General features: G+C 34.5%; 1 protein-coding gene across 1 annotated transcript in view; it reads right to left on the bottom strand.

Annotated features, from left to right (window-relative positions):
• Positions 1–13,469, bottom strand: part of Arp10 (Actin-related protein 10) — a 345,788-nt gene that overhangs the window by 284,688 nt on the left and 47,631 nt on the right. The window contains exon 2 of the mRNA XM_089091787.1: positions 3,145–3,260. Coding sequence (XP_088947913.1) covers positions 3,145–3,260 — 116 coding nt within the window. The remainder of the gene's footprint in view (positions 1–3,144; positions 3,261–13,469) is intronic.

The raw sequence follows: 13,469 nt of genomic DNA, 5'->3' as shown, positions 1-13,469 counted from the left end.
GTCGGAAAACTATTTAACACATTAGAAACACACAGTTTAAAAAAAGAGGGAGATGGAATCCCACATTGTCTTACGCCCTGCCTTACACGAATTAGAGAAATTAAATACCATCACTGGTTTTGAGTTGGAGAAAAGAATTCCCGTACCAGTACTTTAATAGATAAATTTATACAATTTGAAAGCAGAGAATAAAGAGCTTTAGAGTGTACAACGGAGTCAAAAGCTTTTGACAAATCAAGATCACATATGTACAGGCCATCACTTCTTTTCGAAGCTTGGACCAGAAGAGAAGACAAAACCCTGTGTGCCTGCTGACAACTACCCACCTCTTCTTAACACATTCCTTATCACTAATTGAGGTCCGTTTCCCACCTTTAACAGGTACAAGTCCATATTAACTAGTTCCTTTCAGTTTCTGAACATGACTACACAATATCCTACTGTTATGCCGCCACCTCTTACCTTCGGGTCCCCGGCAGTTTACCATGGCCTTCTTTTCAAATCTTCTCAATTCATTTTTTTAATGCCTTTTCTTCTTCCCCTACTTTCTTCTAATTCTCGTACAATTTATTATTCAGAAAATATTTATGCAACACCCCTTGTCTGTTCTACAAAAATTAAATTTTGTTCTCTAATGTTCCTAGCTGCTATTTTAAGTTTCGTCTCTAAGACAACTTGTGCTATTTCGCAAACTATTTTCTTAAATTATTCCACGAACCTGAGAAAACTTAGTTTCAGAAAAAGTGGCAAAATTGACAAAAACTGCAGCATCATATTCAGCATGTTGAAGAACCTTATAGCTGAGCTTTCAAATTCTTATTTACATAAGAACACAATTTACATTTTACCTAAAGGCAACGGGTGCGTGTTTCTTTGTTTGTTCTTTTTTTTTTATTTGGGTGATCAAACCCAGGTTGTGGTTGCAGAATATCAAGACAGGAGTCATTCAAACGGAAATTATAGGTTCTAGCACCCTTTTTAAGGAGCAGGAGGGGTGGAGTCATAGGAAAATGCTGATTTCTGTCAGTTTGTGTCAGAAATTGAAAGTAAAGTCAGTTTAGAATCATTGACAAGTTGTACACGAAGCATACAAGTTTCAGATTTTGCCATAGGAAAAGTACCACAAAAAGGAAATTTTGCCCCGACTAAACAAAATGTGCTATCGAAAAAAAAAATCAGAGATGACCAATTGGCTTAGAAATATCGAAAAGCTATATCCTCTTGGTTTCAGGGTTCATGGTACTACAGGACACCTCATTCGTGCCCAAGCACAAGAACAGTCACAAGCACAAGCACGGTCCATACAAAAGGAATGTCTATTATGTACAACCTGCATGGAATATTACTAGCGATTATACAGTACTGCATTATTGGACATAAGCTATTTGGGGAGCGGTGAAGCTCAGTAGTCTTTTTATAGAGGGATGGGTTCCTGACCCAAGATTCTTTGACTTATCGTAAAAGGTCCTTCCAATAAATATACAGTTGGGATTTAAACGGTCGTATCTCCTCATTTGAAATAATATATAAAGTCTCAGCATGTAATTTGGATGCTAAGAAGAGAATAGCTTCCATATTATCTTTAGCGATTTAATATGAGAATATAGAGATTCGAAACTATTAGCGCCACTGATAGCCCGGTGTCTGGTGAATTCATGAAAAAAATTCAAATAATTAGTTAATGAACATAATTAACGAGTAGCCTAACGTTAAAGGTAAATTAACAGTACAGTAAACAATACAGTTAAAACACATTTTGAGTCAAAATGCTTCCAGTGCAATGTGCGCTTATATTAGCTTTGGAAAATCTTGGTATGTTCAATAGACTATATGACTTTAATCTAGTAGCCTACTGGTAACAGAACTCAGCCTTCTTTACCCTACCATACATTTTAAAGCACCTAAAAAGACAAGAATGCAGCAGTTTGGGTTGACTAAATAAAGAGAAAATCACCAAACGCTAGATGGCGTCAGAGAATTTTCTTTTCAAAACTAGCGCCAGTTTCTGCTCTTATAACTATCCAATACTCTTAGCCAAAGGAAATAAAAATACACGGAATGCGTGATGAAATGGGAGGTCTTTTGTTCATTTTTCATTATTCATAAATGGAAATACAGAAAAAACGCATCCTTTCCGGAGCGAAAGCAAGTTAGATATCCAATTTGATAAACTTACTAAACAAACAGTGTTTGATAACGATATAAAATAATTAATAAACATATTTATTCAAAATAACATAATGTTGTTTAAAAATAACATAAGAAATAACAAAAACTCAAGAAAAAAAAGCAATGCTTGCACAGAGGCGACCTTTGTTAAACAATTTGTGCAATGTTTGTTAAACAATTTTTCCACTTACAATGATTAGCTGAAAAGATAAGGACTTCAGTGATTACCACACCCCAAAATCTTTGAAGGCTTTCAGGTTCTAAGGATTTTACCAGCCATAGAATATTACAACAACAAAATACGTAGCATTTGCCTCTAGATATATCTTTATGAAAACACAGTTCAGATGTTCATTATACAGAAATTTCCTTGAACAGATATTAAAATAAAAGATCCCTATTTCTTTTGATGTTCAGTAGTTCTGGAAAAAAATGTTGAAAAGCTCTCAAATGAAATTTTTAAAGTAAAACAGTTCGGCTTCTTATTAAAAGCATGAAAAACTATTAACAGAGATGGTCAATCTCCTCCCTAGAGAGAACAACTAATACCACCTACCCTTACTCATCAACATCGTGAAGAATCATAAAAGTTGAATAAACTATTTGTTAAAGTTTTGGATAAAAGAACCATTTTGGCTGAAAGGGTAAAATATATATGCTTGTTTACATTTTCTAAAACTAGCTAATGTTCATCAGAGTATCCTAGCTCTAAGTATTTTATACTCAATAAAATATAGTTTAAAACAGAAGATTTTGTATACTTCCATAATATTACAGTTGGGTCAAATCTTAGACTTAATAAAATCTATATATTATTAAATTGCAATAAGCTTGCTCAGAATTTTCCTGGTTCTGCTGGCTACCGTTGTGCTTTCAGTGGATCCAGTAGTTATGAATTCCTATGGAACCCGTGCTAGAACGCAAAAATTTCCTTTTTATCAGTTTTTAATGCTCTGTTCAGACTCTTACACCTACCTAAGATATCCTCAAGCGTATTCTGATCCAGGTTCAAGTCAGTGTCACAAACGGATACTATCGTTCCATCTTCTCGTTTTATCTTGCATCTGCTGTTTATCAAACGACGTAAATTGCTATAACAAAAGAACACGCCGATAATGAAAATCTTCAGATTTATACATTTTCTTAAAATAAAGCGAACGGATTTTGTATTCAAGGGCACAGCTAGGATTTTTGTTTTTGTTTTTAGGGAATTTTACGTAAAGAATCTTTATAAAACGCATAAAAAAATTTTTTATATAAATTTTTGTCGATTGTTTACAGGTGGGATACTTCTGCAATAACAGGGTAGGTATAACCCCATGGCACCCTTGTTCATGCTTAGTCTAAATGAAGGGAGATAAGATATTAAATTATACCCCTCTCCCTCTTCTATACCCTTTTCTATATTTATCTGATGGTTTATGGAGAATTAGACAATTTGGGCATTGGAATGCACTCTTTTAGGCATTTGACACACACCCCTACATAATGACCCGACGCCCCTCCTTACTAACAGCTGATACACCACTACACACAACACTGTGAAAAATCAAGGGAATCAACTAAGCTAAATGCAAAATAAATGCAGCTAAGCAAGACTTTCTTCGGAAGACGGAGATATGTTTCCCATATGTATATGTTTTCCATAGGTATTGTACATTAAGATTTGTTTATATGTTTTCTATAGGTAGTGTACATTAACATTTGTTGATATGTTTCCCATAGATATTGTCTGGATTGTTTTGGGTACCCATTTGACTGACCGCATTTCAAACAGTAATGTACAAAAAAAAAATGTGGTTCTATCTCACTTTATATGGTTATAATGAGAGAAAGGTTGAGATGGCTAGGAGACATTTTGCGGATGAAGGATGACAGATTGTCAAAGCTCACCCTTTTCGGCTAACCAGCTAGACGCAAAAGAAAAGAATTAAGCGTTAAAGAGTGAATTGACTGATGTGGGACGAGCACAGCTGCGTTAGCCTCAGACGGCTTGGTGCTGCAGTGAATTGCTAATAGTAGTAATATTAAAGACAACACTTGTTCTGCAAGATTTCAAAACAAAAGAATGCAAAAGAGGGTTGCAGTAATCCACGGAATGTTTCCATTCTATCGTCTTATTAATGGAAACACTTTACGTTTATAGCAGAGGAAATGACGCAATGGGTTGTAACAAAGAACGAGTTGAGATACGTCCAAACATCTTACAAAGACATAATATTTTAAAGCTTTCAACAGTTCAGAACGGCCTGAAAACGGCAAATACTTTAAAATAAATAACCAAAATAAGATAATTTCCTTCCGAAGCAAAATAATAGAAAAGTGAACGTTTAAAAACACGCTTTGTTTAGTTAATTAAATAAAAACTAATTCCACAAAAGATGTTTTTCAAAGAAAAGTAAATAGCTATATTAAACTAAGATGAGTGTAAATAAAGTCAAGTAGTAATTCAAGTGCAATAAGAACGCACATCACTATCAACAAATAAGTGAAACCTAAAACGAACAGAAATTATTAAAAAAAAAAAAAATCAAGTTAAACTTAAAAAAAAAAGAAGCTATAGCGAACAGGAGTAGGGCTAACACCCCTATGCCTTGTAAAGACCAAAATCTCACTTGTGCTTTACTGAACACAGTTCTAATTTCGAGCTGTAAGTTTCTGTTTGTCATGATATCAATAAAAAAATAACAATTATAAAAAAGGGACTCATATTAACCAAGATTACTGAAAAGATCTAATAAAATGCAGATTGACAGTTCAATATAAATTGATATATCGACCCCAGCCCGCTCCAATATTGATCAGGGGCGTAATTTGCAATTGGGCAGATATATATATATATATATATATATATATATATATATATATATATATATATATATATATATATATATATATATATATATATATATATATATATATATATATATATATATATATAAGTAGAAATGACCCTATAACTCCGAACAGCACACCATATATGGGCATAGAACTCCGAACAGCACACCAAATATGGGCATAGCCTCCCTAGGGAGAACACGTGGTTAATTAAAGCGATTGGGAATTTGGAACACCTGTGCTGTCAGTCATTAATCAAATTGTTTCCAGGCAATGTTTAATAATGTCTGACAGGTACTGTCAACATTTCTCCAGTAATAGATCCAAGTCATTAATGTCTTTGCCTCGGAAACAACTCTTTTGGTCGAACTCCAAAGGATATTAATAAACATTGCCATGGAAACAATTCTCCAAGAAACATCTTAGCGATGAATTGTTTTAGAGCAGGAATCAGATTTCTTATTAATTTGAAATGCATTAGCGCAGAGATGCCAAAAACAAAAGGAACACGCTGAATTACGTTTAGGGATTATTTGGGCAAAACTGTTTTATCCATTTTATGGGATTATTTCGGCGAAACAGTTAGAGACATTCTAAAAGATGATTTTAGGAGAGAATTTGAGGGTAAAACTCTGTGGTCGTTATAATACTCAAGTTTCATTTGAACAGTGTCGTGAGGTCCTCTACCCAACCCCAAAGGGTTTCGATCCCCACCACCCCAACCCCGAAGGAAGCGCTCGGTCCTCAAAGGTCCCCCAAGCTCCCAAAGGCCCCCCGGACCCCAAACGCTCTCCTCAGACCCTCAAAGGCCCTCCCCTGGTCCTCAAGGGCCCCCCCAGACCCCCAAAGGGCCCCCCGGACCCCAAATGCCCTCCCTCCAGTCCTCAAAGGTCCCCCGGGACCGAGAAGCGCCGCGGGCCAGGAAAGCGCCACATGGGGATGCGCTGCGGGTCGGGGGAAGCGCCGCAGGGGATGCGCCGCAGGGATGCGCCACAGGAACGCGCCGCAGAAATGCGCCGCAGGGATGCGCCGCAAAAAGTAAACTAAAAAGTAAAAATTTCAAAATGTTATCCCCCAAACGCCCTCCTCAGACCCCCAAAGGCCCTCCCCTGGCCCTCAAAGGTCCCCCGGGCTCCCAAAGGGCCAACCGGCCCCAAGGGTCCCCCGGGCCCCCAAAGGTCCTCCCCCGGTCCCCAAAGGTCCACTGGGCTTCCAAAAGACCACCCAATCTTCAAGGGCCCCGGATCCCCAAACGCCCTCCCTGGGCCCCAAAGGCCCTCCCCCGGTCCCCATACATGCACACATAAACTTACACACACACAAGAAAAATTACACACACACACAAAAAAACTTACACACACACACTAAAACTAACACACACACACACACGAAAACTTACACACACACGCCAAAACTTACACACATACACACACGAAAACTAACACACACACATAAAAACTAACACACACACAAACACACTAAAACATACACACACACACGCAAAAACTAACACACACACAAACAAACTTAAACACACACACACACAAACAAAATTACACATGCACACTAAAACAAACATGCACACAAAAACATACACACACATACAAAACTCACACACACAAACACACTAAAACATACACACACACGAAAAAACTAACACACACACAAAAAATTACAAGCACACAAAAACTTACGCACACAAAAAAACTTACACACACACACACACACACAAAATAAAAAAAAAAAACAAAAACAAACACACTAAAACACACAAAATCACACACAAAAACTTACACACACACAAACACACAAACACAAAAATAAACAAACACACACACACACACAAACTTACAAAAACACACAAACACACAAACAAAAACACACACACACAAACAAAAACTAACAAAAAAAAACACACAATCAAACATACACAAAAACAAATAAACAAAAACATAAACACACACACACAAACAAAAACAAACACACACACACACACACAAAAAAACTTACAAACACACACACACACACAAACACAAAAAAAAACACACACAAAAAAAATTAAACAAAAACAAAAACAAAAAAACATACACAAAAAAAAACAAAAACAAAAAAAAACACAAAAAAAAACAAAAACAAATAAAAAGAAAAAAACACAAAAAAACTTACACACACACACACACACAAAATCTTAAACACACACACACACACAAAAACTTACACACACACACACACAAACAAATACAAAAACACACAAACAAAAAAAAACAAACACACACACACACACACACAAAAACTTACACACACACACAAACACAAAAACTTAAACACACACACACAAAAAAAATTAAACACACACAAACATACAAAAACATAAACACACACACACACACAAAAACTTAAACACACACACACACACAAAAACTTAAACACACACACACACACAAAAACTTAAAAACACAAACAAACAAAAACAATTAAAAACACAAACACACACACAAACTTAAAAACACACACACACACCAAAACTAACACACACACACACACACAAAAACTTAAAAACAAACACAATCCAAAAAACTTAAACACACAAACACAAGTAAACTTAAACACACACACACACAAACACTTACACACACACACACATAAAAACATAAACAAACAAACACACAAAAACTTAAACACACAAACACAAAAAAACTTAAACACACACACACACAAAAACTTAAACACACACACACACAAAAACTAAAACAAACACACAAAAAAAACAAACAAACAAAAACAAAAACAAACAAAAAAACAAAAACAAAAACACACACACAAAAACACAAACAAACCAAAACACACAAACACACACAAAAAAAAACACACACACAAACACAAAAAAAAAACTGCTCCTTTGTCTTATGGATTTAGCTCTCAAATTTTTAAATTAGAAAATGAGGGACTCGTTCTATTATTAAAGACAATCGTTCAAACTCGTTCATCTAACCTCCAAAACAAAAGGTTAGGTTAGGTATAAATAAAAATTAATAAATAAATAGAAACATTTCTACAGGATTAAGTTAGGTTAGGTTAACTTATAATGAGCTATAATGATAGGTTAAACTAACCGATTCAAGCGCGTCGGGTAAGGTTAAGTTAGGGTCGATTAAGTTAGCTTAGGTTAGGTTAGGTTAGGTTAGCCTACGTACGCTTTACTTAGGTTAGCTTAGGTTAGGAGAGAGACATGCCAAAATTTTTGTGTTTTATTATGTTAGGTTAGGTTAGATTAAGTTAGGTTAAGTTAGGTTAGGCTAGGTTAGCCTACGTACGCGCGCGTACTTTAGATATACAAACCAACAAAGACAGATGCTTGGACTTGCAAACACCAATCCAGACATGCGAACAAATAGAATCATACAAGATCATAGATACCTACATATACTTTTGTCATTTAAACAAACTGAGACAGATTAATGGACATTCAAACACCAACCCAGCCAAGCTCGAAAATAGAATCATAAAAGCCAACACAGACAGACCTGCGCTTATGAGATACAAACAACAAATGAAACATACTTGGACTCTCAAACGCAAACTCAGAAAAGCAAACAATTATAATCAAAAATACAAACAGAGAACAACAGGCACTTTAGATATACACAATATCAATGGCAAATGCTTGGAGTTGCAAACACCGGCTCTGACATGCAAACAAATACGATCACACTTACATAGAGAGAAAGACATCACCTTTCGATACATAAACCTACAACGACCAAAACTAGGACTTGCAAACACCAACCCAGAAATGCAAACGAATAGAATCAGACATGTAAACAGAGAAAGAAAGGCACTTTAGATATACAAACCAACAAAGACAAATACTTGGACTTGCAAATGGGCTAAGGTTTGGTCAGTGAAAAACTCTCAGATACAGTTCATAATATGGCTTTTCATTGTAAATTCAAACAACACCGAACAAAATACTATGAATTTAAGTAAAATTTATTCAAGTTCATTTGCATCAATAGGGAAGGTTATGGCTTGGCCAAACAAATCTAATTATCAGTTAAAAACTAAAAAATACAGCTAGTAAGAAGTGTTGCCATAATTTTTACCTACAAACAGACGATATATACTATTAAAAAACTCTAAAAATGTGTTTATCCGTTTCTTTAGAGTATGGAGGCCATGGCGTGGCTAAAAAAATGACAGTGTCAGTGAAAAACTCACAAATATAGCTCTTAATATGTCTTTTCAGTGTGTTTTCCAACGAAAATACGCAAAATACGATATCAATACTTTTCCAAGGGTTTAATTCTGTTCCTTTAATTGGGAATTCGATGGCTGTGACGAAAAAATGTTATTAACAGTGAGAAAATCAGAAATATAGATCTAAATATGTCTTTTATGTATTTTTTCCAACGCAAATAAAAAAATTACGATTAAAATACGAAACCATTGTTAAAATTAATTTAATGTTCTTTTTGATTTGTAGGCTTGGCAAAACAAATGGAATACACTTAGTAACAAACACTAATAGATATCTTAAGATTTCTTTTCTTTGTTATTGACAACGAAAATTAGATAATTACGATGAAAATACTTTCCAAGTATACACATTCATATCCTACAAGTAGAGAATATCAAGAGGTGCTAAAAAATAGGCCTATCAGTTCAAAACGCAAAACTATCTCACAGGCTCTTTCTTTCAATTTTTTTGTACGACAAAAGGACGACCTATTCTAGGTACTGACTGTCCAATAATTAAAAGTCTTTAGAATAGTTAGGAAGTTACATTAGGGATTGCGTATTTAAAACCCTTCACGGCGGATGGTAAAGGCTTTGATATACAAATGGAATTGTCAGTTTAAAAAACTAGAATAGAGATATTTCTACGTATTGTCAGTTTTATTTCCCAGGGCAAGTAGAGCTATACGATGTCCATATTTTCCAATAATAGTTTTTAAGTACATTGTTTTTTTCAAAGACAATCCGCGCTATAAGTCATCTTAAATATCACATTTGTATAATTTATTTACGTCATGGAGATTGGTTAAAGCTTGGCTAAATGGAATTCTCAGTTAAAAACTGAAAATTATAGTTCTGAATATGGCTTTTCATCGTTTTTTACAGCTAAAACGAGCACTATTCGATGAGAATACTCTAACATGAGTATAATTCATAGGAATCATTAGGGAGGTATAATTGAACTCATATTCATGATTGATTACATTTCTGTTATAAAACCCTGTTATTGCCAGAGACCAAAAAACTATTATATCTCTAACTCTGTCTTGACCGTGTGATTACCTTCAAAAATACACACCATACGATGACAATTCGACCCCATGATTCTAATACATATCCTTCAATTAGGGAGATTAATGCGTGTCTAAAAAAATGGACTTCTCATTGACATTCTCACTATGAACTAACTGCAAATGGCTTTTATTTTGGATTTAAACAGTCAACGCACAAACAACGAGGAAAATAAGTTTAAATTATTCTTCGTCATTTGTAACATCATTGAGGTATATGAGGACGGACCTATTGAACGCCTTTTAAGGCGGGAGGTAATGGCTTTGATAAACAAGTGGCCTTGTCATTGAAAAACACAAACATAAATTTCTGAATAGTGACTTTTAGTGTGTTTCCAACAACAATACGCACAATACGATGAAAATTCTTTCCCATGTTTAAATGACATATCCTTCAATTAGGGAGGTGAAGGCTTGGCTATACACATGTTATTATCTGTGAAAAACTATCAAATCTAGATCTCACTCTGTCTTGGCTGTGTTTTTTCCAAATCAAAGACGACAAACAAGTTGAACACTCGTTCCTATGATACGAAGTATTAGCCTTTAAGTAGATATGATGAAGATTGTATAAAACCAAGGTCGACTCATTGAAATTATACAAAATAGCTCTAATACTAGTTAATGAAATTGTTAAGTACTACGACACTTAGCAATATACGCTGTAATGTCGTTAAAATGATTCTAATTCTTTTACTACAAGGCTTTATGTGACGTTTGTTCCATCAAAATGTAATTATCAGAGAAAAACTAACGAATAGATAACTTACTCTGTCTTTCAGTGGTTTTAACAAGGGAAATACGCGCAATACGATTAAAAGTCGGTCACAGATTAGTATTTCTTTACATAGTTTTTTTCCAACGTCAATACGGACAATACGATGAAAATACGTACAAAGTAGATACAGTTATATCCTTCAAGTATGGAGTCGATGTCGGGTACCTACAAAAGGACTTCTTAATGACAAGAACAAAAATCTAGATATTAATATTTATTTACAGTTTTTTGACAAAATACACTGATACAAATCATATTAAAATTCGTTCAACTTAGAAGAAGAAATATGAATCTTTTGTGAGTTCAATGAGGAAGTTATATTCTACCTTCCTTTAATGCTGGATTTCAAAGCTTTTAGATAAAAATGGAAGTGTCATTTAAAATCAAAAAAATATCTCTCCGAATATTGCTGTTCATGGTTTTTTCCAACGGCCATAAGAAAAATCCTTGGACATAACGTACAAATCATACCCATAAATTACAAGCAATTCTAGAGTTTTATTCTTAGCTAAAAAAATAGAATTCTCAGTGAAAATAAAACAAAAATATCTCTTAATATGGCTTTTCACCGTGTTTTCCAACGAAAATGCGCACACGACGAAAAAAATTCGTTTCCATTATTCTAATTCATTATAAACTTTAGTGAGTAAAATGCTGGATGTATAATTTACATCCATTCACGGCGGGATTTCAAGGAGTGTCTAAAAAAATTGCATTGACTGAAACCAACTCAAAAATATAGCCTATAATAATGAATTTCATAGTAATTTCAAACATCATTAACCAAAATCTGAATACGTTCACATTGTTCTAATTCCTATTCTTCCATTTGGAAGGACAAAGCTTGTCGAAAAAAAAGGAATTGTCAGTGAAAAAATTACAAATATATCTTTAATATGGATTTTCATTGTTTTTTCAAACGAAAAACCGAAAAACACGATGAAAAAGCGTTCACATTGGTCACATTATTATCATTAACGTATTGAGTACAAGGCTTGTCTAAAAAAAATGGTCTACTATTTAAATTACAAACAAATATATCGATTAAGTGGTAAGTTATTTGTTTGTAACTAAGAATCTCATATGTCATTTCGTTCTAATGATACTAATTAATATCATTAAATTATGGTGTCCAAGTCGTTTATAAAAAAATGGGAGTGTAATTGACAAACTCAAAGATATATAACATAAAATTTCATTTAATTGTTTTAAAAAATGAGCAAACGAAGCAAACTATGAAAAAAGATACACATTATTACTATGTTTAATCTTCAAGTATTATAGTCTTGGATGTTAGATCTACATTTGTTGTCATTTTACCTAGAAATACTTGTTAAATGAAGCATTCTTTTAATTGCTAAAACCATAGACAATGAGAACACAAAGAAGTCAATTCATAACAATTAACAGAATTCTTAACATTCGAGGAAGGATACCAAATAGGTTCTAAAAAAATGGAATGTACAGGGACAACCTCAAACTTCAACAGTTTTAAGTAAGGAGCAGCCTACCTCACCGGCAGCCGACAATGTCGACCCAAGGTTTTTGATGCCCATCAATCACTCGAGAAACGTTACGGTTAATTCCGATTTCAACGATTTACTATAAAAAGTACATTACATAAAAAAAGTCTTATAAATTTAAAAAAAGGGGGAACATACCCTCTAAAAATTCTAGACCCCTTTTGAAAATCACACAGTCATATTATAAATACCAGAGACAACTACTGTCTATGTTTTATGATCCTATCTATAAAACTGTAGACTTTTACATTCTTAGACAGCAGAAAGATAACGGAGACGGTTGTATGTGTTTTTGTTTTTTTCCCCAGGGGTGATTGTATCGAACCAGTGGTCCTATAATATTGCAGGACGGCTCACTCGAACGGAAATTAAAAGATCTAGGTCTCTTTTCTAGAAGCAAAAAAAAATGGAGGGCTACTAGCCCCCCTCCAAATCTTATTTTGTACCAAATTCTTCTGATCAACATTTTGAGATAGCTGTTTTGTTAAAAAGGGTTGAAAATATAATAAATATGTCTTTTAGGCTGACTTGATTCAACAAAGACCCCCGAGGGAGGGATAAAATTTAATAAATTTAAAACATTTTAAATGCTATTAGGGTTTTTTCATTATCTGCAATCCGTGTTATGTATGTTTTTTTTATGGGATGGTGATGAAGGGTGTGTCATGATGGAGGTTGGTTTATCTTGGCGGTACTGACGTTGTACTGATGGCCGGGACCTCTCCCATAATTTTGCTACACACGTGAACGCCGACGGTATAAGTTCTTCGGACGGAGAAAACAAGATTCTGTAAGGATTTTTTCTTAAGGGGGGGGCTAGAGGAGGGGGTTACTCTGGAGAATATTTCCGTAGAG

The sequence above is a fragment of the Artemia sp. Qi Xiang Cuo genome, chromosome 7 (assembly GCF_049724085.1).
Source record: "Artemia sp. Qi Xiang Cuo chromosome 7, ASM4972408v1, whole genome shotgun sequence".
In the NCBI taxonomy this organism is placed as follows: Eukaryota; Metazoa; Arthropoda; class Branchiopoda; order Anostraca; family Artemiidae; genus Artemia; species Artemia sp. Qi Xiang Cuo.
This window is presented reverse-complemented; position numbering and strand designations above follow the sequence as displayed.